Source organism: Pleurodeles waltl, chromosome 8, assembly GCF_031143425.1.
Source record: "Pleurodeles waltl isolate 20211129_DDA chromosome 8, aPleWal1.hap1.20221129, whole genome shotgun sequence".
Lineage (NCBI taxonomy): Eukaryota > Metazoa > Chordata > Amphibia > Caudata > Salamandridae > Pleurodeles > Pleurodeles waltl.
In genome coordinates, this window is record NC_090447.1 from 505,590,675 (window position 1) to 505,617,190 (window position 26,516).

The 26,516-nt window shown below is 42.7% G+C and overlaps 1 protein-coding gene across 2 annotated transcripts in view; it reads left to right on the forward strand.

The window, feature by feature from the left end:
• Positions 1–26,516, forward strand: part of UXS1 (UDP-glucuronate decarboxylase 1) — a 270,558-nt gene that overhangs the window by 141,900 nt on the left and 102,142 nt on the right. For both annotated transcript variants that reach the window (XM_069204467.1, XM_069204466.1), the window contains exons 8-9: positions 623–682; positions 20,674–20,795. In XM_069204467.1, coding sequence (XP_069060568.1) covers positions 623–682; positions 20,674–20,795 — 182 coding nt within the window. The remainder of the gene's footprint in view (positions 1–622; positions 683–20,673; positions 20,796–26,516) is intronic.

The window sequence follows — 26,516 nt, forward strand, 5'->3', positions numbered from 1 at the left end:
ACCCCCTTACTGAGTCATTACTTAAAGCTGGGGGCCTAATCTGTTAAGGTGATTTAATTTTCTAAGCAGTCGGGGACCCCCTAAGGAGGCTTTGCGGACCCCTAGGAGTCCTCGGACCACAGGTTGGGAACCACTGATATGGATGACATCAATAATTGCTATATATTTTTTTTTATTATAAACTGGTACTTATTAAAGCAGTATACACCATGACAATATACTTTCTGACTCCTTTAAACGTTGCTACATGCATACCTTATTTCTGTAATACTACTGGTGAAAGTATGCTTGTCAAAGAAGGCCTAGTTATTGAGATTTTGTAACAGGACTTAGGCCCTCTTCAAAGATAGTTTCATTCCCCACTGAAATTTCTTTACTAGCTTGATGTGAGACTTCTTGGCCTCTTACGAGATGTGCTTAAAATAATTATTTGTAATGTATGATTGACAGCCTGTACGCCTGCCATTTGCAACTGTTTTCAACCCCTAACACAAGTTACTACTTTTGAGTGGTTGTGTTTCGTTTGGTTGCTAAAGTCAAAATAGTTGCAGGGTATCGTGGCTGGTATGGTACAAAGTATATTTTGTGTTTATGCCAGGTAACTGTGTTCTCCTTCTTGTAGGATTAGCAAAACGTGTTGGAGCCAGGCTTCTTCTAGCCTCTACTTCTGAGGTGTATGGGGGTAAGTCTCCTGCATTGCCTTATGGTTTTCTTTTTCACTTGCTTTGCGTTGTTCCTGTTTTCATTTGCCATATTTGTTTTGCACTGGGGTCTTTTAGCCTGATTTATTTTCAAGAGCAGTGGGTTACTCCTAATTTTAGTATGATCGGATGATTAGTGGTGTATTCTTTAGAGCTTCCTCTCATACTCTGCATCTCTCTTGCCCACTGGTTAACACCGACGCTGTTGCTACAACTTGATGCACATTAAATCCGGACTGACTTTTTTAATTTCCCAAAGCAATCTGAGGAACGAGGTACACAGTCTAAAAACCTCAGTGGCATTTCCTCCGTGAGGAAAGGGTTTCTTTTTCTGAAGGTTAAGTTTTAAATGTCCAAATGTATTGAGGTACTTGATGCAGTCCGCATGCAGACCAGTGTCTGTGGTTATGTGCAGAATTGTAGAACCGCAGATTTGATTTAATGCCTGTATGAAACAATGCTTAAGCAACACAATCCATAGAGGAAGCAAAATAAGAAAAATCGATCAAAATGGATAAAAATCACGAAAAACTGAAAAACAATGGGTGAACTCCTCAGAACAGTTTACAGGGGTATCACAGGCTTGTAGAATAGTTGTTTACATCTTTTATAGCAACACGCTTTTCTCTAGGAATCGAACCCTCATGGTCCATCTTCAGGTTATCTGTTTGAATCTCGAAAAAAATTATTTTCGGAGGGCTTTTGAAAGTTTATCAACACACTGGCTCGCCTTGAGACACTTTTTATGGGTTGAAAGGTTTGGTTGTCTGAGAGAGAATTTACTCGCATGCCATGTGTAATGCACACACATTTCGACAACTGCATTGTTAAACTTATAAAATATGTTATTGGTTGGGAAGGTTATTTATGTGCTTTACGGTTTAATCTTAACATTTATTTTTAAACTTGTAGATACATCACACATTTTTGCCCCAGCCACATTACACACTGATCTGTTTCTTACCGGACGTTGCACGTTTCTGTTTTGTGATTGACTGTAGCATTTGACTGTAGAGTTTCTCTCTGATTCAGCTGACTTTTTTGCTACTCATATTTATGTGAAACTGATGTAAGGTGAAATATCAAATAAGAAATGAGGTGTTTAACGGAAACTGCCAAACTCCCCCGCCCAGCCCACCTTAGAGCCATTGTCCTTCCTGCCCCAACCACGGAACCCATCCCTCCAAAAGGCAGGAAACTACTGTACAACTAACATTTCTATCTCGATGTTGGGAAATATTGCTTACATCCACGGGTTAGCCAGAATTCATGTGTGTTTATTAATCGAAAGCATTCTAAGGTGTTTTCAGTGAAGGGATACTAGTATGTGTGGGTCGTAGAATTCATACCTGCAGTGTTTGTGACATCAAAGACCTCTGCAAGCACATGTACTTAGTTACCTGTTTATAAGCTCACTCAAAATTCAAATGTCATAGGTTAGAAGAATCTTGCTGGATTTAATGAGTGACTGACTTTAAACGCACAATCCAGGTTTTTGCTTTTTAGCTGTTCCTAGCTATATCTTTCAATATATATACCAAGCATTTACAGTTTAGGACATTTCTTAGAAACTGGTTTAAAATTATCAATCATGAGACATGTTAAACATCCATAGAAACGTTTTTTTTCCTGGATAGCAACCAATAGAAAATGAAGTACAATGCAGCTCAATGCAGATCTCAAAGTGGTTCACTTTTTAGACGGTTTAAAACATACAGGTTGATACAAATATGAATTTGTTTGCGATTCTGTTCTGGTTTGTATATCAAAGGTAATTCTCTTTAAGCTCCTTTGTCCTGTCAATTCAACTATGCATCTTTTCTGTAAGAAAATGTGATTACATATCTGATTAAGGGTATGAAATGTAGAGACGACCGGGTGTGTCTAAATTGAGTTCCTTAACCAGTATTACCTATATATTTATTGACAAGGAGTGGAGTCAAGGGTTATACTCCACCCCTGCAAAAAGAACAGATGATGGACGGAATGCTGAACAATGCAAACATTCATCCCAGTCACAAAGATCCAGGTTTAATCCATCGTTTTTTTGCTCACCACGCCATCCCAGTTTGGACCCAGCCATATGCAAATCAGCCTTGACCCTGTTCCTCATGGGAACAGTCCAGCCTGAACTGCCAAGTCCTGTCCTCCCTGGGTCGGAAAAAAGCATCCCATGACCGGTTTCAGGGTATCACCCTTCATCAGCTAGGCTAGCTTGAATCCAGTGGTGCAGTGAGCACGGGACCCACGTCTGGTCATACCCTTCCTACTTGGGGCAACAAATGCAAAAAGAACAGATGATGGATGGAATGCTGAACAATACAAACATTCACCCCTAGTCACACAGATCTGGGTTTAATCCATCGTTTTTCTACTCCACCCCTGGTCAATAATTACTTGGGAGGACCATCCTTGCCTTAGGGTTAGCTTGACAGCACGCCGTCTGCAAAACGTTTTGCTATCAGTTCTTTAAAACATATGGAGAGTTAGCTTTGGCTGTAGACAGAAGATCATTGTTTTTTCTTTTTCGTGCTTTTCGGATGATGGGATAGGGCTTGGTTCTTTTGGAAAGGATAAGGTATTTTATATCTGAAAAGTACAGTCTGCCATCACGCTTTTTGTCTATTCAATTATTTATTTCCTACATGCATTGTGAACAAAAATCAACCCTTTGTGTTTGTTTTTGCCCTAAATTGAGCCAATGGGTTTTGCATTAAAAATAAATAACTTGTTAAGGATGCCAAGGGCTTTGTCCTCAGATGGTTTCTGTTAGAGCAAAGACCTATTGATGCACCTGCGAACTAGTTCTCAAATGGTTCCATTCCTTTCTGTCACAGGCTATACTGGATGTTAAAGGCCCTGAACCAGAGCTATAGGTCCTAGTTTGCGCCACTGACCTATAACTCTGGTTCAGGGCTTTTAAAATCCTATATAGCCCTCTGCAGTGAGCTGTAAGGCTTTATATTGTTTGTTGGTTATGACTTGTAAAATAGCACAATCTATTGTCCAAAAATATCTGAAATACAAATATCATCAATAACATGACGCAGATATCAAAGGATAGCTGACTCTTGTTTCATAAAAGACTGACTTTATAACGGCAGTGATAGATTGTAAGCAGTCACTGGTTACTTGAGTAATGCATTGAAAATGGTGCAAAAAGTGGGGACTGGTATCCCGTACTGGTGGGTCTCAATCAGCAGTTGTTCCTCCCTGAGATATATATAGGGCAGTTGGAAGTAAGATGAGCTGAAAGTCTGAAAAGCGAGCAATAGCTTTCACAGAAAGACATAACTGTGTTTGTCTTCTTGGCAAGTAGTACTTCATTCAATCCTAAACTGTCAGTTGCCCACCGCTCAGGCCTTTTTGAATTTAACTCTTTAGGGTCTCATTCTTTTGGAGGACATCAACATACTTTGTGTCTCTGTCTTCCTGAAGGACACTGTGTGATCAGAGGACTCCTAGATTGAGTACCTATTGAGAATGGTGTTCTACCAGGTACATATGACCAAGTAAATGAAGGAATGCTCTTGTTGAAGCACAGTCAAATGAACAAGAGTATTCTTTGCAACGTTCTGAGCCATCCCATTGGAGTACATTTAATTAGAGTTGTTTTATAACAAAATGGTTAGGAAATTTAATAATGTTAGGGTCATGTGGACTTTTTAATATGACCCCACAATAGGACCCCATCTGGAGCCAGAATGAGGGTCCTTGGAATAAAGCTAAAACTTGACCTCATATCTCCTGTCAACACTTGCAGTTATAAATGTATTTATTTAGCGCTCACAACCCCTGACAATACGTCCGCGCACTTTTCTGCAAGTAGCATGCTACCCCGGAACCCAAAAAGGATTAGTGGTGGATTAGTATAGGAAAATCTGAGTTAATTTAGGTGGCAGACCTGCAAGTCTGTTAGTTGGATTAAATAGAATAATGGAGGGATAAAGGAGGGAAGAGTCTAGAAAGTGTTATTTTGAGGTTTGGGATGAGTCAGAGAGTGGAGGTTGGAGGAAACATTGAGAGAGAGATAGGATGAGACTTAGAGTAGTGCATAGTAATGCATTAAAACGAGTCACTGTTTTTTTCTTCTACAGTAGGAGTAACGAAATATATAGCTACACTACTTTATAGAAAAGGTGTACATATATAAAAAAGGTACTATATTGAAATACAAACTTGTATTGTTTAAACTCAGATTTCAAGTTTTGCTTTACTTGAATATAATTTATTTGTGTATTTTTATATATTTGTTTTATATATTTTATTTTAAATTTATCTCATGATTTTAATAATGAAACACTTGTAGATAGTTATGATAATATTTACATATTGTAATAGATAAATAAGAGACCTATAGGCATAAACTTCTATGAAAACTATGCAGTGACCTATATAACCGTTAAGCATAAAATAATATATATTTAACCATAAGTAACCATAAGTAATACATGTATTTGTTAAGCAGACTTAAAAAATATCTATTTTTTTTAAATAAAAAACATAGTTTACGTATTTGTACAAAGAAATACACATATAATAAATGTCACATGCACAGGGGTATGCTGTACATTAGTATTTGAGTATGGTGGTTATGTCGGAAAGAGACCACTCTTGAGTAGCCTTCCGAAGTTAAAATAGTTATCCGTGGACCTTATGTTTGGGGTGATGAATTCCATAGTTTGTCTGCTTGAGCCACAATAGATGTACCACCTCTGTTTTTTTTTGTTGTTTTTTTTCTTGCATGGTGGGGTTTTGAGGCGAGGTGCCAATCTGGAACAGAGGTTCCTTTGTTGAATGTATTTGGTGATTTTATTCCTGATGAAAAGCGGTTCTGTTCCAAGTATTGCTTTGTGGGTGATTTAAAGCAGCTTGAAGGTTGCTCTTCTGGCAACAGGTAACCAATGTAGGACCCTCAAGATAAGGGGGATGTGGGCTTGTGGCTTTACCTGTAGGAGTAGTCTGGCAGGCAGAGTTCTGAATCCATTGTAGCCTTGCGGGATGCTTTCATATCATTTGAACAAGGAAGTAACACTGCTGTTATGAATCTCCTAAGCTGACCAGGCTTAACACTGATTAGTCTTCGCCTACCAGACGGCAAAAGCTTTCTGGTTGTAAAAGGCTTTTTGTGAACTTTCAGTGAACTAACCTCCTACCCGTTGCTCACCATTGGTCGGATTTGTCACTCTCATTTGCTTCTTCATTGATGGCCTGTCTTTCTTTTTTGTCTTTGTCCCTCTCCTGCAGCATAGTTTTACCATCTATCTGATTGGCTGGTTTGTAACCTCCCACTTCCCACATTTAAGAAACTACTTTTTTAGTTTTTCTTTCAGCATTCTATGAGCGTGAATGTGATTTGTAGCACTGTCTCTTGTCTGCTGCTCCATCCTTCACATGCCTACCTGCCACATGCTGTATTGCTCCCCACTCCTCCCAGCTTGTGTTTAAAAGCACAACAATGGGGATAGTTTTGCTGTGTATTCGGCTGAAGGACTGTCTTTAAGGATTGTTTTTGTTTTATCTGCTGCATTCCACATATTGCATGAAAGCACAAGTCTTGATACACAAAGGTTTTTGTGGCAATGGGGTAACGGTCAGGTGCTACAGTCACTCAGTCGTTATAAGACAGAAGGTATACTCAGCATGCCACTTCTCCTGGAGCCACATAAATCTGCCCCCGTGCTACTGCAGAATACAAAATGGCTCAATCCTGTAGAAAGTAAATTAAGCCTTGTCCATCATTTCCCTGTATATTCTGATATTTCCCTACTCTTAACTTCTGTTCAGAGTTTCCTTAGTGAAAAATGTTTCAGAAATAAACCATGCCATTTATAAAGGTTGAAAACATTGAGTTCATTGTACAGATTTGCTTCACCATTAGACATATTTGCTTCACCTCCAGTATTCTGAACGTTTTTCTTTTGCTCTTTAACAACTACTTTACAGACAGTAGCAAGCCAACAGCAAGGCTCTCACATTAAAAAGGCAGTACCTGTTGGCTTTGCCAATGCTTGTTATTCTTTTGCAAGCAAAATCACTAAGGTGTTCTGATGTTTTAGATGTCACCATAAATGCTCTTCCGCCAGCTCTAGTTGATCTCAGTCTTGCCCAGCCAATCTAAGGTCTTGACTAGGTTACTACCAGTTAAATTTAGAAGGCCGCAAGCATATGGACTTTATATAGACCGCATTGTGAACAATTACCTTACATTTAAATAGTGTTTTTAGAGGCAGGGCAACCAGTTCAAACATGTTGAAACTTCTACAGACAGACTATTAATCTCCCTGTGTTTATCTTTAACATTCATTAATCTCAGAAAAATTCCTTTAAAATAATTGTGTAAAAAAAATAGTCATGATATATTGTAGTAAATTTCTAAAGCTACTACAAAAAATAAATATTAAATGTATTCAATTAATTACAAAGTTGCAGTAGTAAAAAAATGTAAAAGTATTATATCGCCATTCTAAAAAAAATTGCGCAAAGGAAGAGATACTCCTCACATAAATCATTCCTCTCCAACAGACCCTCTATTGACTACCCTTGCTGTGATAATTGCATCCCACTCTCCAGGTTGCAAATAGTAAATCGAGGCAGCGAAAGATACAACCAGAAACAAGGCAGATTTACAATACGATGTAGCTTCCTTGTATTTTATGATACCTGCCACCTTTTGGAGAAAGTGAGGAATTGACTTTTCAGTGCCATTACAGAAGTAGCACAGGTCTGATGAACGATAGGTATCCATGCTGCATCTTTATTACTTGGTAAAATTGTATAAATAACTTGTTTACTGTACTCAAACCATATACGTGTTACATATCATTCAGCATTCCAGTCATTTTTAACCAACATGTGTCTAAGTGTTAGAGGCTTAATCTCCTTATTGAGATATAACTGGCCTCTAATCAGTGTGGAGTGTTTTGATTTTTTTTTTTACCCACTTTATGACTCACATTAGATTTTGGGTTAGTCCCTAGTGCTCCAGGGGAACCGGTTGAATAGCTGCTGTAGGATGATATGCACTGCTTGTTTGAATTTAGCTACATCATCATGAAACCTTACTACCTATTTCTCAATAGCCAACACCGTAGGGATGTATCTCTATTACCTGCTTTAGGGAAACAATAAAACATTCAAAATGTAAACATTTCATCAATAAAAAGGCTACCAAAGGGAGGTAAGAATTTGAAAGAGTGAGAAATATGGGCCGAAGGGTCCTATGGAATTCAGAAGTTACTGGCCCCAATCGTGACAACTGTGGTGTTTTGTTTCTGGTGCCCTTGGGCCCCCGTATTTGGACTTCCGAACTGTCTATTTAGTACTTAACACTCAGGATAATTCGGTAGAGCAGTTCAAGGGCTACTCAGGGAGGCACTATTGACTTGTAACTTAGAACTCAGCAAGGTGATAGATGACACTCATTAAATCAACATCCACTTACAGCTTTTTCTTTGAAAAGGGAGAGTACTTTGTTACACGCAACTAAGTGCTGAGCACACAATTACAACAATATATATAAGATGGCTGCTAGAAAAAACGGCAGGAAACACCCGCTAAAAGGCATTCCAAAGGACTGGATGTGCACAGTAAGGAAAAGTCAGTCACCAAATAACCTCCTAAATGCACATCCACTGCCCCCTTCCTCCTCCATCGGGGGCAGCTTTAATAGTTCGCGCACGAGCAGACATTAACCCTTAAAAAAAAAAACAATACTTTAACAAATGGGGCAAACCAGACCATAATTGCAGACATACTTTATCACAGTGGGGCACCATGCCTTGGAAAATAGCATGCAATCTTTATATCCACTCACCTTCTTAATCCATTCTTTCTGGTTCAGTCTTATGACATATATGGATAATTCGAAACCATTTCTTTTAATGCCAACAATGTGGTCTACAACCAGGAATAAAATCCATTCATGCATGGCAGTTACAGCTGCACTGATGAATAAAATCTGCTGTAAACTGCACAGTGATAAGACTGAGGCACAGTTTATGGGTAACTATATTTCTTCTATTCGCTTTGGTTTTCCTCAGAACTTGGACCTCACCCAGCTACTTTATTTTCTAGAAAGAGCCGTATTTTCTTTTTTAACACATCTTTGCCATTCGCATGACAAGTAGGCCGTGTAGCCTCTTTCTGTGTGTGTGTGTGTTTTTTTTTTTTTTACTCTGGAGATTACGCTCCCTATTATGACATTTTTGGGTAGTGAGTAACAAATCCAGGCAAAACCTTATTAGCCATTACTTTTTACACTAACAATTTTGATTATCAGAATACTGGTGCTATTACATTTTTTAGTGAGGCAATAGAAAGTTATGTAGATTCTAAAGATATACATTATGTACCAATCATTTGGGTAGGGGACTTTAACATCTACCAATGTCACCTAACTTCCAGGACAGCCTGTGGCATTTCAGCACATTTGGGGTGGTGCAGACATTTCATTTGAGTTGCCCCACAGAACAGTATTAGATGGGCTTGTCGCAGAATATAATATGTTGTTGTCATCCATATCTCTTCACTCTACTTCCTCTATGCCGACCTTTACAAGCAGAGGTCATTTCTGTATGATTGATTGTATAATCCTTACTAATGACATTAAATGCTGGATTTCTGATTTTATTTTTTTGAACAATGTAATTAGTGTTCATAACTTTCTCTCTGTTGGGGGAGTACAGTGTTGCCAAACAGTACTAAACCAATTGCAATAGAGGCCGTAAAGAACAAAAGAGTTTTTATTAAATAGGATCATGTAAATAAGCTGGGTCTGATGTCTAATCTTATGAAGAGACATCTGACCGGGCCAAAGTGCTGACTGAAAGAGGCTGCTAATTCTAAGGACATGGTCTACTCTTTTGGAGTTCTTTATGGGATACCTGGCAATCATTATTAGCCGTGTGCACCAAAGGACAGTCATGAATTTTGGCAAACCGTCAACAAACCTTTTCTTAGGGATTCCACAGACCCGAATTTAGACATTTCCATCTTTCCAGATAGAATAGGCTTCATAAAAGTGAGCCACCCATCTATGCCCAGGTGGGGCCTCATGACTACTCCTTTGAGCAGAGAGGCCTAGGAAAATAAATCCATAAATCTTGATTTCGAGATTATAGAAGTCATGACTGACATAAATACGTGCATCAAGGGAACAGCGCCTGTCCCTAATGACGTCCCTACTGTTTTCGAAAGAGTCAATATTGTACTTTTGTCCTGAGAATCGCTTCCGTGAGTGATCTGCCACGGTCATAGTCCCACTCTGCGATCATTCCTATTTTAAAAAAGAGGAGATAAGAGTAACCCAGGTGTTAACCGCCCAACCTCACTTATCAGCGCCATCTTGACGATCACTGGCAGAATCCTTCTGGGCAGGCTTGAGGCTGGTGTAGGACTCTCACCTGGTGGAAATACTTCAAAGTTTAGAGTGGCAGCACCAAAGTGTGTGGGTGACTGAGTCAGTCCCACACCAACTGTAAGCTGTCGGCCAGACTTCATTGGCTAGCTCGCAGCACCTCACCCACACCTAGTAAGCAAAGGTGATTTGTGGCAGCCTAGAAACCTTCAACAACTCAGGGAAGTTGTGGGGGAACAGATCATACACTTTTCTCTTTGTTATACAAAGTCTCACACATGCTGTGGCAGCCAACGAGATGTGGAGTAAGTTTTAATATTTATTGAAGCAGTTGCATCCAATAATAAAAAGAATAAACTGCTATTGTTAGGCAGCTGTAGAACACAGTGATGATTGTGATCATTAGAGTAAAACAACAAATAGTCCCTCCATTCTGATCTAATCATGAGGTCTAGTGGGTCCTACCTATGCACTAGTGTCTAAAACGGAGAGCATAGTAGAGTTAGCCTTTCTGCCAGTCCTGGTCTATGGAAGGAGCCTCAACCCCATACCTGAAAAGAGGGCAAGGATCTGTCTGTTGCCTGATGGCAACCCTCCTGGTTTTCTGGAGAGACAAGGCTAGGATTAGTGAAGCTTTCGCTGGAAAGATGTGCATTCCCAAACAACCATGGCTGGTATGCCCTCTACCCTCCTTTGGCATATGCAGTTTTTATATAACAAAACATGGCGGTCTACGAACGTGATGCTATGTCTTGGATTTGAGGTTTGACTCTAACTCTTGAAGCAGCAATACTGGAAAAAACTATTGTGTAGAAACATGTCAGTCTTGATCAGGGCAAAGGAATGCTAAATGTCGAACATGAACAATAACTCTTTCTCAGAAAGGCAGCAGAATAGAATATAAAAACGACCAAGCTGAAAACCAAGCTGTGCTAAAATATAATAAAATGAATAAACAATAAGTAGATGTGTGTAAAAGGGCACAGGCCTAGAGCTAAAATGGGGATGCCCAATCTAGGTGCTAAAAGGAACCCACTACAAGGCCTGGGCTCAGGAAAATTCTATTCTTTACAATTTACAGGTCCTATTCTTCAGATGGGTAAGCACCTTTGTAAATGTCTCAACTTGTATTCTAAGATTAACAAATACAGAAATGCTAAGCAAGACAGCTGATACCTGGCATTCATGGATTTTAGCTTAGCCTTCAACCCCATGAATCATTCTAAGTTGTACAGTATTCTGTCCGATTTGGGGGTTGATGAGCCAATTGTCCTTTTCTTGAGACAGCTTTACACTGTGATGCCTCTGCTAGTGTAGGATGTGGCCGTGATGAGGAGTGCCCTGATCCATTTAGACTAAAAAGGGTTGTTCGTCGAGGTTGTGTACTCTCCCTGTTTCTTTTTGTTATATATCAATGTTGTAAGGAAACATCTGGTAGCCTTGGCCCATAAAAATGCCTGAACTGGAAATGCAACCTATTCCGTTGTTATTTCACGCCAATGATGCAGTACTTATGGCAAGGACTCCAAATGGGCTTCAGAGACCACTTGATTTGTTTGCCAATTTTATGGACCAGTTAGATTTAACCCCCAACCTGTCTAAAACCCATTTCATGGCCTACGGTCCCTGGGGGTCAAAAAGGAGGCTTTACACCTAGACAATATTAAGATTAGTGCAGTTCCTACCTGTCTGTACCTTGGGGTCTTGTTTGACAATGTCTGTATTTGGAAGCTTCTGTGTAGTACTAGAACATCTGAGTTTGCTAGGGAGCTGTGTTTAGTTTCTCTTCAATATGGGGAGCCACGCCACTTAAAGAAATGTTCACCATTTACAAACGTAAAGTGTGCCAATTGCTTTTGATGATGTGGGTCTGGGGCTTCACTGATTCCTCTGGTTTTCAAAAATCAAAAAATGCCAACCTGAGGTCATTGGCTGTGCCCCCTAGCACTTCAACATATATACGCCACGGTTCTCAAAGCAGACTATTCTCCGTTCTTTGCATTCCTCCCAAAGCACCTGAGACTTCTACCTCATGCATGGTGCCTTTTATATTTAGCTGGAGCCTGTAATACCCATCCACAGGCCGGAACAGTCTACAGAAGTCCAAGAGGATTTCCTTCTGCAGGGTCCCCCAGAGGAGCTGCCTCTACTGACCTCTAAAAGGGAGATGGTGAGCTAGTACCACAAATTTAGGAAACCAAGTCCAGCAGCATTGTAAGTGCAACTCCATAGTCCTTCCACTCCAGACTGGTGATCCTCCACATAACTGGTCCATAAAATTGGCAAGATGCCAGACTGAGCTAGACAACAATATTCCTTGCTCAGCCTGCACACGTGTTCATGCATAATCTCCACAGAGTGTCTTACTTCTGCTGCCGACCTTATATTAAAAGGTGACGACTAGAAGTTACAACTCATAACCATTTTAACAGAAGCCTACAGTATTCAAGGCCCCAAAGTGCAGCAGTCAAAATATTTTCTTTACAGACTGTTTCTTTACAGTCTGTGCCGTTAATCAGAGTTGCGGTGGTGCATTTTGATGTTTTCTTGGAGATAAATAGGGGTGGCTCAGCCTTCTCTAGGCTTTGATGGGCCTGGTCTTTGCTCATGCTGTGACCACAGCACACCCTAGGGGTGTATATGTACATTTTTCTGATATAGGCTTCCAACCCCAGATTCCTTACCCTACAATATTCCCCAGGAGTCAGACTGGATCCGGAAAATCTTGAGCAGTATCTTTGCGTGCTAGTAGATGGTATCATTCAGCTCTGCGTCAGAAGTGACGTTGCGGTCAGTGCTTAGTTTATGCAAAAAAAAAAAAAAGGCACAAGTACTAGGGCACTTGCCAGCAGTCCTCTGCAGTGGGCCGTTACCCATGACCCCTTCCAGGATCACCAGTGACACTACCAACACAACTATTAACCTTGACACTTCTAAAGTGTGACAATTCATAATATTCCAGGCCACTCAGAATGGTTTGGGTGGCAGGTATAGTGATATTTTTTATATAAAATTAAATAGATAGCGCCTCCATGTGGCTTACTGTCATAAGTGCTGGTGCTGACAATTGTCTGTTTCGAGCACCAGAAACTACCGCCTCAAATTAAGCACTGGTTGTGATTGCTATGTAGGCACCACCCCAGTGCACTCACGTCAGTTCCTTTTTGCCAACAGCGCAGGTCCGGAGAGCTGCCTCATTCACTTTATGACCAACTTTTTTGTCATTTTGTTGACCTATTTTTTAGCTTTGCTCCTAGTGTGCATAGTGCAGTTATGTCTCTTGCAAAACTCCTAGGGTTCAAGAGTTGTGGGGACTGTCACAGGCAAATGTATGTCTCTACTGCCTGGAGTCTGGCCACGACCCCAAGGTATGTGTCAAGTTCAAGCTGATGCACCCGAAGAGGATTTGCGAGTGGACGATGCAGCTCCTAGTGGCACGGCAGAAGAAGGCACTTCACCGCTTCCATTTACTTGTTTACATGAAAGGCCTTGGGCTGCTCCTGGAGCAGGTCGCACGGATGATAGCCTTCCTGCTTAAAGATATCGCTGAAGTCTGATAATTAAAAAAAAAAAAAGCACAAGAAGCCAGAGCACTCTTCAACCTCACCTTCTCAACATCCTGCGTCCAGGCCCAATGCAGCACTGTGCCTGAGGAGCCGGCATCAGGGCTCACTCCGCGCTACCCCAAGTTTCCCGGGTCAACCCCCCTTCCCCCAACATAAAGAATTTTATAACTCTATGCATGCCTTATTCGGGCCACAGACTCCTTCTGGAGGGCTTTTGAGTTCCACGTAGCAGAGAGTTACCCTGCTGGGTTACCGTCTGTGGGTTCACCTTAATCGCCAGCTAGGCCCTATGGATCCAGACCGATGCTGCCAGTGGGCCCTCTGCCCACTCCTGGTCCGTTCCTCCCTGCTTCACTCGCCGACGAGCCAAACAGCATTCCTGATGCCGATCCGGTGCCACTTGACATCTGAGCGGGCACCATCCAGGCCTTTCTATCTCAGACTTTCCCACTGCCCCTACCTTCCCGAAGGAGGTGATGAGGAAACAGTATATCGTCCCCTGGAGGATCCAGATGGTAACTGGTATGAGGAGCTGGGAGATTCAGTGGCCTGGATACCTCCCCAAACGCTAGCATGGTTTACTTTCCAGTCAGGTTTCAGAGGAAGGCAGATTCTTTGCAGCTGTGATGCACAGGGTGGCGGAGGTCTTCAATCACCAGCTACCAGTCGTTGAGTTCAAGACAAATGTCTTGACAGCAGCGGCTGAGTTCATTAAGGTGGGGTCAGTGAGGAGGGAGGCGGTGTCAAAGGTGTGGCTAAAAAAACTAAGCTTTCTTCAAGTTTTTTTTTTTGGTCTTTCACGGTCAGCTAGCTACATATAAATAACGTGCAGCTTAAATGAAAAATACATTTTAAAAAACTTTGTCTCGCACTATAGTACATTAAGAAACCTATATTCGTTAATGCACTGCAGAGGTCGGTGTGTAACCAGAGAACCACTGAATTAAATCTTAGTTGGTGCAGTGAAGAATAGTGACCTGTGTATTTTCAGTGCAATGAGGTTACAGCCTGTGACGGAAAGCACTGTGAATATGTAAGGCATTATATTAAATTTGCAGTACACACAGTATAAGGTGAACTGCTACAAAGTGCATCAAAAGGTTTAAGATAACATGATTCTTCCAAAATATAGATCTTCGTAATATCCATACTGTACATATTGATTTTTTTTTTTTTTTACATTGTCCCTTCACACCTAGTCTGGGGTAGTAAGCAATATATAAATATACTTACAATGAAAAGCACACACTTCACAGCTCTGTTGTTAACTCTTTGCACTACCACTGAAAAATAATAAACGTTTGTCATCACAAAGCTTCGAGTGATTGACAGGTACTGGCTTCCAAGCATCCTTTACATTTGCAGGTTACTGTTTACATTTGCAGATTAACTGGTTGTGCACATTTGCATATCTTTCAGACAAGCAAGCAACCTGGCAGGAAGGCTTGTTTAGCTGTCTCTCTGACTTCAGTGAATGGCACTTCAGCTGAAGCATTTAAATTATCGGAATTAACTGTCCTGGGATGGTTTTCTTTTTACAAAAAGTAGAGTAACGATTTTCCATAAATCAAAAAAATGGGCACATTGTACCCCTCCGATCCCACCCACTTCGACCTCTGCTTAACAGAGATGCTTCAACCTTGAACGGGCCTATCTGAACCCAACTTCCTCTTTAATAAAGTCTTCGCTGTTGGGGTCTTGCGCTAAACATTGCACCGCCCTGCCCCAGGAGACCCAGCCTTCCTTTCCCAGCACATGTCACATGAGAGCCTGGTGGGTCAGGCCTCAACAGCGAAGGTCAACCCAAGCGCGTTCCCTATACACAACCAGATAAGGAACCCAAGAGTCTGGACACATTTGAGAAGCACATTTTTTTCTTCCACAAGCCTGCGGTCTGTGAACACCACCTGCTTCTTGGGCCAGTATTCCCATGCCTTGTGGGATTCAGCTGTGCAGTTGCTTCCTATTCTGCCTGAGGAAGGACATGCTCTCTTCATCCAAGTTCTGGTTGATGGCAGAAATGCAATGAAATACACAATCTGGTGCGGATTGGACACCACTGAGTCCCTGGATAGAGCCATGGCTTCTACGGTTGTGCTGCATTGCAATGCCTCATTACAGTCCATTGGGTTCTCAGGCAACCTATAGTCTTTATTGATTGGCATACCCTTTGATGGCTCCCGCCTATTTGGCAAAAAGGCCGATGCAGACTTGTGCTTTTTGTGAGAGCAGGGCCACTGCCAGATCCCTTGGCCTTCCTCTGTCACTCCATCTGCAACAGCAATACTCTTGTCCCTACCGCGGACACAGAATAGGAATCGTTGGGCAGCCACCCCAAAGCCTGCCCAGCTCTTTGAAGAACTGGCCTGCTGGGCCCAGTAAGGACACAGGAGCCAGTCCCCGGGCCTGTTCAGTCCCCCGCCTCTCCAGCTGCTGCAGCCTGAAAACTGCTTTAGCATGCTGTCCATCCAGCACAGCCATCCTGTTAGTGGCATAATCAGGCACCACATGCCACAATAGTAGGGGATTACATCCAACAAATGTATGCTTCAGATCATACAGAATGGCTACGCCCTACCAGTTTTGGAAACACTTTCACTCCTCCCACCATCCCAAGAACGGCTGACAAAGGACTAACTCTTCTTCTTTCATTAGGAAGTAGGCCTTTTTAGCCAAAGGAGCCATTGAGAGGGTACCCACACATAAGTAGGGCATGGTTGTTATTCCTGCTACTTTGTGGTGCCAAACAAGATAGAGGCCTCCACCCTATCCTAGCCCTGCATCCTCTCAAAACATTCCTGAAATAATAGAAATTCAAGATGCATATGTTGGCTCTGGTTCCTGGTGACTGGATCGTAGCCCTGGACCTGCAGGACATTCATTTCCACATCCCTGTCCAGCTGGCCCACAAGCTTTGTCTGTGATTCACAGTGGGCCACTATCATTTTCAATTCTCTGTGCTCCCCTTTGACCTTATCAGTGCCTTCTGATGGTCACAAAAGTAATGGCGGTGGTTGCAGCCCATCTGTGGATTTTAGGAGTTCCAGTGTCTCATAAGCTAACCCCCACCCCTCTTCAATGACTAGTTAAAGGCAGACTCACTGCAGGTTGTTGCCACCCGCCTCCAGACTACGGCAGACCTTCTGCATTAGCTGAGATTCACTATCATCATCCCCAAGTTGCACCAGACTCCCTCTCAGAGACTCCTTTTCATCGGAGCCATTCTGGATACAGTGTAGTTATGTGCTTACCCCCTGAAGCTGCGAGCCTGGTATATTCAGGCTATGATTCCTATATTTCGGCCTCTATCTTGGTTTTCGGTGAGACTGACCCTGAGGCTGCTGGGTTTCCTGGCCTTCTGGATCCTGCTGATAAAGCATGCCCGCTGGCATTTGCAGGCTCTTCAGGTCCTGAAGTCCTAGTGTGCGCATCATCAGGAGAATCTCTCCGATCTAGTCCAAGTATCAGAGAACTGCAAAAGAACTCCAGCAGTTGCTGACAAACTGCAGTGGGGTCAGCTGTAGACCTGTCTCCCTCCCACCCCTCCTCCTCCACCCCCAGAGTTCATAGTGTTGACAAGCATCACTCCTGTGTTGGGCCCATGTGACAGGAGATTAGATTACTTTAGATTCCGATGAAGCCTGAGCTCGGCATCAATTTGTTGTAGCTGAGGGCAATTCGATTAAAGCCTTCTTTACTTTGTCCATCAAAGGAAGGCTGATTTAGGCATTCACACACAACACTGCTGCCACGTAGTACTGCAACAAACTGGGCAGTATGGGGTTGTGGATTCTGCAGGAGGCTCTGCATCTCTGTTCTTGACTGGAATGTCAGGACATTTTACTGCTTACAGATCCACCCATGTGTTGTACGAGCATCAGGGTGGACGCAGTCAGCTGTCAATGCCTCGCGGTTCACGAATGGCATCTACATCTGAAGGTGGTGCAAGGCCTCATATAAGGCTAGGGAGAACCTTGGTTTGAACTGTTCGCCACCACAGAGAATGCACAATGTTAACACTTCTGCGCGCTGGAGTTTCCAAAACGGCCTTATTTGTAGATGCGTTCTGCCTCGAGTGGAACTCTGGACTCCTGTAAGCCTTTCCACTGATACCACTCCTGCCCGAAGTTCTCAAGAAAATCAGGACTGACTGGGCTCAGGTCATCTTAGTTGCTCTGGATTGGGCATGGAGAGTATACTACCCAGAACTCCCGAGCATCTGCTCTCTAGTCAGGTTGCCCCTTCAGGAGGCTCTCCTGTTCCAACAACAGGGCGGGACCCTGCACTCAAACCTTTGCACTGTCCTCTTTCATGCATGGAGATTGAGCTGTGACTGTTAAGGTTTTTTTATGTTCCTCCCAAAGTTTGTGATGTCATCTTGGCAGCCAGGCATCCTTCCACTAAAATTGCCTACGCCTACTGTTGGGATAAGATTGCGGCTTGGTGTTTCTGATGCCATGTGTCTCCTTTTCTACATTGCTTGCTGAGGTTTTGGTGCTTGTTCTTTCTTTAGACCAGCAAGCTCTTGCTCTTGGCACCATTAAAGGGTATTTGATGGCCATCTTCGGCCCTTTTGCGGCTGCCCAATTAACCCTCCCTATTTAAGTCACCTGCTGTATTCATTTTTTGAAAGATCTGCTACACTTGTTCCAGCATACTACCTTTGTGATGCCCCAAAGGGACCTCAGTTTGGTCCTTACATTTCTTATGTGTTCTCCCTGCGAGCTCCTGCATAGTTGTCCTGGTGGACATTTCATCGGCCTGGAGAGTCTGTGAACTTCATGCACTGTCAGTCCAGCCTCCTTGCACCAATTTCTTCCCTGACAAACACGTTCTTCGAACTCTTGCCTCTTTCGTTTCTGAAAGATTGTCATCCCTTTTCACACTAGCAAGAGCATTTTTCTGCCTGCTTCGGCGCTTTGCCTCATCTCTCGGGCTAGGAGAAGAGACTCTATTGTTTGGACGCAAAAAGGGCTCTGCCATTCTACATTTATCACACTAAAGAAAATCTACAGATGGACAATCAGCTCTTCATTTAGTTTCCTGGAGCAAAGAAGAGAAAGGCTGTGCAAAATTGAACAATCTTGCAGATGGCTTATACTTTGTATAACATTTAAAAAAAAGAAATCTACTACGTATTGACAAAGAAGCAAATCCCTGAAGGCTTGTTTGCTTACTCCACCAAGGACAAAACAGCCACTCTTGCGTTAGCACACATGGTACTGGTCCTGAATAACTGCCAAGTTGCCACTTGGGCAATCCCCCTGGGTGCTCACAAAGCACTAGTGCTTGGGCAGTCAGATCTGCCGGGATGGTGTTGCATTGGTATCTATTCTAAAATGAGGAATCTGTTGTTAGAAGTCTTTATTAGAGAGAAAAAAAAGTTACACACCTTCGTTTTTTCTGGTAGAAACTATCTAACTGCAGGTTTCTCACTGATCCTTCTTTCGTCCCAGCTCTGTGAAAGGGGTGCTTTTCCCAAAATTATCCCTTTAAATAATGCACCTTGGTCAAAGCAGTAACATTGTTTTGCCTGGCTCACCATTTTTGGTGTGGAATTATTCAAGAAAGAAACTGATGTCTGGGTAGCGCCTATATAAGCCCTGCAACATCACTGCTGAGCCAGCCAATGTGGAGATGAACGATTCCACCTAGCTGCGCGAATAGGTACTGATAAATATTTTCCAGATCCAGCCTGACACCTGAGGAATATTCTAAGGTGAGGACTTTGCGGTTTCTACCAGAAAAAGCGTTACTACATTCAAGTAACTTGTTCTTCAAGCCGTACCCTATCTATGATCAATGGTATGAGTAAACCTACCTATGGCAAGAAAGCTTGAGAAATTTGACGACTCCTGGCATGCAGATGATATAACTGAGGCTGCCTTTACCTCTGATGCAGTTCAACAGCTATGGTTGTGCAAATGAGATAACAAAGAAGGAGTCACAAGTATGCAGGGAGCTTGGGCACTCACTTTTCTTATGACTGTATTAACTATTATTCAGCTTTGAATGGGTAAAGGCAGTTGTGACAATGAAGTGATGAATTGGATACAAAAAAGGGAAAGTACAACGAAGTATGCTAAGCTGGTACAAACAACTGCTAGACACAATTAAGTGTTGCTTTTTAAATCGATTGTTCTTCTAAGATGCCTCACTGCTTTATTAGTTTGGAGATAGGTATCTATTAAAGAATTCTGTGGTCTTGCATGCCACAAATATGAATTCATGAACTAGCAATTCTTGAATTGTACACAACATTTCTGAATTTCATCTGCTATATGATCATGAGCAGACTGAGTTAAGCATTGGAACAGTTGCTGGAAGACAGTTGCATCCTGCCTTAAAAATGATAACAGGATTGTCATTTGCATGCATGAAGAATAAGTGCATTGTATGCATGCAGTAGGTGAGCCAGTGGCTGGTTACATTTATTAAAAATACTTGGTGAAAGGGTAGCTCTTCAGGGAATTCTCTAGTTGAATGTTTGAAGTGCACATTTATGTGTTGGGGTGGGGTGGGGGGGCAGGGGGCTGCAGTCTAAACATGACCATGTAGAAAGGCTTGATCAATGCTAAAGTGGTGCGAGCGCCATGTTGAGTGCGACTCCAGGCTTTTGACCTCATTTTTGAGGCCAGCTCTTCTTTCTCTTTTGGAGCATACCCTTTGATAGTACAGAGGTTTGCAGTGCCTCTCATTCTCCTGAAAGGGGTCGTACTTAACACTGAAAGACTTTATTCTGCACCATACCTTGAATGTAAAGGAACTCTGACTTTGTCCTGTTGTGTGGTTTTGAACTGTGCAAATCTGTCTCCATCTTGAATATTGTTAAATATGTTTTTTAATATTTCAACACTCCTCTCTACCGCTTCACTTGAAGGCATTTAAGCACTTTGAGACTACTATACTTACAGGCAAGCCAGATTTCCCACTTTAAAATCATGCTTGCCAACTCCTGCTAAAGCATTTCATAAGTGCACCTACATGAATGTTGGACTTTTAGACCAAAAACTAATGTCTGATATTTACTGTAGTTTTCTCCTTTCAGATCCTGAAGTGCACCCTCAAAATGAAGATTACTGGGGCCATGTAAACCCCATTGGTCCCAGAGCTTGCTATGACGAAGGGAAAAGAGTTGCTGAAACTATGTGTTATGCCTACATGAAGCAGGTTGGTTAGCATGTTTGAAATTATGCTCTGCATACTGCTGTCAGATGCTAAATCACAACACCTAGAAGGGCGCATTAGCAGTGATTATAAGTAGAGGTGCCAACTACTGTTCATCAGTATGAACAGACTAGCAAGCAGTTGATTGGAAAAATGCAACATACCATAGAGGGCCTGTAAACGGAAAGAAACAGTGTGTATTTCGTTTTAAGTTGTGCAAATTAATAAGTGTTATGCAACTAAAAAAAAAACCCTCACCACCATTTTTAAATAAATGGATATGTGTGTCAGGATGTGGGCTTGTACGAATTAACTTGTTTTGTTGTAAGTAGGCGTTTTATAATTTTCCTTGGTATTTTTGTTAGTCTTCCTATACCTTAGGAATACCTAAAATAGTACTTTTAATATATGAGGCATCAAAGTATGCCAAATGATTCCGTTCACTTTAGCATTTGGTTCTCATAGCTTTGGCATGACAGTGTGTTACATACATGATAGCAGCACCCTTTTCTCAACAGTGCTTTCATGTTGCTGTGTTAACTCGCTTCTTACTACAGTAATTCCATTTCATTGCCACTGGACAACTTTACCTCAAATTCTATTTGTAGTAGTTGGTTATGTATATTCAGGTTTTTGTAAATAGCATTCTTTAGTTATAGGTACCGTAAATCATTTACCCAAAAAAAGGTTTTGTCAAATATTGCTTTACCCAATACGCCGTTGTTCCTGCATTTTGTTATAGCCAGATACAGCCCATACACCAACCCCTAGACACCTACTGTGGTTTCCTGCTTCACATCCCACTGTCTTCATGTAGATGCACTCTGATGCATTTTTACTCCACTCTTGATTTTGTTTTGGTAATAGTGCTGTAGGTTTTTCATCCAATAGTTTTGTACCTGATTTGTGGTCTGGTCTGCTTTATCTTCCTTGGTCCAGAACCCCTCATTGTACTCATCAATAAAGGGGTTTTGCCATTTGTTAAAATTTCTAGGCTTTATCATTACACTTATGCTTGGGCATTTTTCACCATGTCCTTCTGTTTTTACACAAAGACCCTCCGGTCTAGATTCACTTGGATCTGGAACTAAGGTGCCATTTTCAGCTTTTACTGAGCTCCTCTGTTGGAAATTCCTGGTTGTATGTTAGTGATTCCCCCCTATCCCCCATCCCACCTTGCTTGCCTCCAAGGCACGCTGGGCCTTACATTGCACTTTGGAGCCTCTTGTATAGGATTCTGCTTAAGGTTACATTCGTACCCTAGCACAAAACGTTATTTTCCAGAAGTGGATTTTGTGTCCTCCACTATGTGTATGGACTTTTGTACCAAATTGTGCTTGAGTTACGTTTATGGTCTTATATTGAAGATGTTCTGAGATGTTTGTCAAGCCCTTATATACAGCCTCCTGAAGCCTTGAGTAGAGTGCTTAGTTTTTTGTCTTACTCCGGGGTTATCCTTGGTAACTTTAAGGCTCAAGCACTGTCCTTGAGTGGGCATTTTACCAAGTCTTGCTCAAGGTGACAGACCGGAGCTAGTAGGGAGTGGGATTCTGCAGCTTTGCCTCCAAACAAGGTCTCATCGCTTTTTTGTTCTCTCCAGAATTTCAATAAGGCTCTGTTGTTTAACCTTCTTGTGGCTTTGCTCTTCCCCTCTCCAGTCCCTCCTGGGCTTCTTTTGTTAGGCTCTGTCAGAGCTACCTTTAGAAGCTTTACATGGGGGTCAATCTGAAGCAACATTACTGAATTTATTTTTTGTTTGTGCAACTTTATAATGCTTTTCTACCAAAGTGCTTTGCTCGACTTAATGAGACAGCACAATTTAATGCAAAATGATTAGAAGCGATGTATTAAGAAAACCATCAAGGGCATTTGATACAAAACCATACTTTCACAGTGGAAAGAAAGAAAGAAAGAAAGAATGAAATTGAAATAAATGTGTCAGTAATGAAGAACCATTGTGGTAGTCCTAGCGAGCAAAGGCAATGAAAATATTGTGACAAGTTCCGCCACCTATTTTCACTGATTCCCATACAGGATGGGGAGCACCAATAGATGAAAAACACAAAAAATCTAAATTGTAAACATTCTAGGTACTAGAGGTAGTCAAGGCACCAAATGCAAATATTTTGACTTACACTGCCACTGGAGGTTTCAGTAGCGAGCTCTACGTGAATTTTGTACTGGGTCATCTGCACTGCCCAGGTTACATTATACTTGTCCTCCTTCTAGATGGCCTCTGACAGCGCCATATTCCAAGACTCCAGCGGTGTCCCCAGGAGGACACTGCTGGACGTGAGTCCTCTTTAATATCTTTCTGAGCTTGTGCCAGTACAGTGCTTGTTTGCCCCTCAGTGGCTACCTTTTGGACATTAAACTGGTTTTGCTCTAGCTGATCTTAATGACTTAATGGTTCTGCCCCATCCATTAACTCCCTTTGGCAAACTCTCCACAACAGAAGGAATTTGCATCACAGTATGAGTAGTATTGAGATTAGTCGAAGGTTTAGTCTATTCGTTTGATTGGACAGAAATGAGTAAACACAAAATAGAAGACATTGATAGTGGCTATGTCTCAGTGATAGAAGGATGCAGTTAGGATGAAGCAAGACCATAACACGTTTATACGTAGTGCCAGGTAATGAAGGCACAAATTGAACCAGGACAATTTTTGTTTTAAAAATTAGGCCGTGTGGGCAGTAATGCAGAGAATAAAGGGCAAACTCGATGATTTTGGAATAAAGTGAGACAGCTATCCAAAGTAAAGACAATGTGGTAGCAAAAATAGTGCAAAATAGTATATCATTTTGTATTTCACTGATGTGTGTTGTCCATGTTTGAATATCAGTAGCAAAATGATGTAGATGACAATGAAGATTCAGACTACTCCCAAGTCTAGAAAAGTTTGCAGCAGATGTGTTGCATGCAGACGCACCATGAGCACTCATGCCATATGTTGAAAATTATTTTTCTTTTGTCTTGTTGGTTTCACTTATGATCACACTCCCTCTAACACAGAATGCACATGCAAGAATACAACCCTGAATAAATGTTTTCTCCCATTGAATTGTTTACCAGAGCTCTTAGTAAAAACTGAGCATGGAGTCATAACAATTTGAGAACAGATATCGATGGGTCGTACTGATTCCAGCGCAGAAATTGGTTCTTCAGAGTCGAAATATCAGTGGACAGTAGCCTTAGACTGCTTTTTATTTCAGCACCTCTCCAATTTGCTAGCCTGAAGCAGCATGGTGTATACGATTAACTGGTAGAGACTTCTAACCAATGATTTCTCACCTTAGAATATTCCTCAGTCGACAGACTAGATCTGGAAAATATTGAGCAGCACCTCTGCGTGCAGGTAGTGTCAATCAGCTCCATGTCTGAAGTGACATTGCGGTGCCTTCATAAGCCCCACCCTGGCATGACTACATCAGTTCCTTTATTTCTGAGCAAACAGCATTGATCTGGAGACCATTCTCGACCATTTGTTCAACTTTTTTGTATTTATTGTTTTCGGTCAATCATTGGTTCTTTTGAGCTTGCACTCTGTGCTAGGAACATGTCCAGTGCAACACCCTCTGGTTTCAAGCTTTGAGGGGATTGTCACCATCTGATGTCAACTGTGGTGTGTGTTCGGGGTGGGTTACTGTGAACGACCTCAAGGCCTGTGGCACATAGAATTCCATTCACCTGAAGGCGATCCAGGAGCAGGCCCTGAAGCTCCTGGCAGCACGTCAGAAGATTTCTCTAGGTCATTCCTGGGGACGTTCTCAAAGCTGGTCCAAGAGTCGTTCCCACAGGCAGTCATTGTCAAGATCTAAGCCCTCCTCATCAAAATAAGGTAAGTGTAAGAAACACAAGAAGAAGTTAAGCATTCTTTGGCTTCACCATGCTGATCCTGTGCTTCTAGGCCACGGTGTCGCACGCCACCGGTGGAACCTGCAACAGAGCTCACCCCGCACTACCCAGAGTTTCCTGGCAGCAGGGCGATGCCTGCCTAGTTATGGGAATTTTATGATGCTTGCATGCCATCTTTTGGGCCCCATGGAGCTGTGATGTGTCCCGTATGGGTTACCACTGGATGGCATCTGGCATTCCGGATCCATTCCTGAATCCGAAATGACGATGCCTAAGGTACCACAACCTACCATGGCTTAGTTTTGTTCAGTGCCCGCTGTGGTGCCGTTGGTGCTGTTTGATGACTAGCTCATTGCCCTACCTGGTCAATTCTGTGCCACTTTGGGCTGCTCAAAGCAGAGCCCGCCACCATCCCATCCCATCCTAGTCAACCCCTGGACTTTTCTCCACTAAAGTCACCCTATGACTCCTACAGCAGCGATGAAGAGGAGGTGTATGATCCTTTGGAGGAGGGCCCTGCGGATACTGAAAACTAGTATGATGAGCTGGGCGATGCAAGTAGCCTTGACACATCACAAGACACTGGTATATTGTCAAATCCTGTGCAGGGGCTCCTGTGCAGTTTATGATTGCTCGATGCAGCGTACTGCCCTGGGGGACTCAGCCTTCCTTTCCCAGCATCCCTCCCTGTAGAGCCTGGTGGTTCAGGCCTCCAGGGCCAAAATCAACCCAACCGTATTCCCTACCCCACCACAGGATAGGGAATCCAAGAGGCTGGGTAGCTTTGGGAGCACATCTTTCCCCCCCACCAGCCGTGCATTTTGCCTATTTGGCTTCTATTCGTATGCATTGTGAGATTCTGTTGCACAGCTGCTTCCCATTCTGCCAGAGGAGGACTGCACTATCTTAACCAGGCTCTCCTGGAAGGCAAGGATGAGGTTAAGTTTGCCATACTGTGTTGATTAGACACCACAGACTTCCTTGGTAGGGCCATGGCTTTTACAGTGGCACATTGATGCCACACTTGATCACAGTCTACTGGGTTATTGGGGGATGTTTAGTTACTACTGGTTGACTTGCCCTTCAATGGGTCCGCCAGTTTGCTGAGAAGGTCCATGCAGCTTTCGCAAGAGCAGGGTCACCGCACGGTCTTTGGGCCTCTCTCTTTTGACCTGGTCGCAACTGCAGTACTTTTGTCCCTACCACGTGTGGGACAGTTTTGGACAGCCAGAGTACCAGCCCTACCTTGTACAACAGCTGGCCCACTCCTTTCAAGGAAGGGGGTCCACGTAGCCCAAAGAAGACACAGGAACCATGCCCAGTGAGCTGCTCTGTTTCCCTGCAGCTTCCAAACCCCTTTAGTGTGCCTTCCAACACACACACAGACCCTGTAGGGGGCAGGATCAGGTATCACCTGTCCCAGTGTTCCAGTATCACATCAGGACCTGTGGGCACTTCAGATAGTGCAGAAGGTGTGCACTGCACCATTTGTGGACACTCCCCAAACCTTTACCACCATCTCAGGAACGGCGGATGGATGACCATCTCTCTTTACTCCACCAGGAGGTGTAGACCCTCTTGGCCAAGGGGGGCATGAAGAAAGTGTCCGTGCCAGACAGAGAGCATGGTTGTTGTTCCTGCTACTTTCTAGTACCGAATACAAGACAGGTCTCCGTCCCATCTTAAACCTACACTCTCTCAATTACTTCCTCCGGATGGAGAAGTACAAAATGTCCATGTTGGCTCAGGTCACCAACTTGATGGTGATGGTTGCAGCACATCTGCAGAAGTCAGGGGTTCCAATCTCCCCCTTCCTCAGTTACTTGCTAGTGAAGGTGGGCTCACCCCAAGCAGTTATGGCCTACCT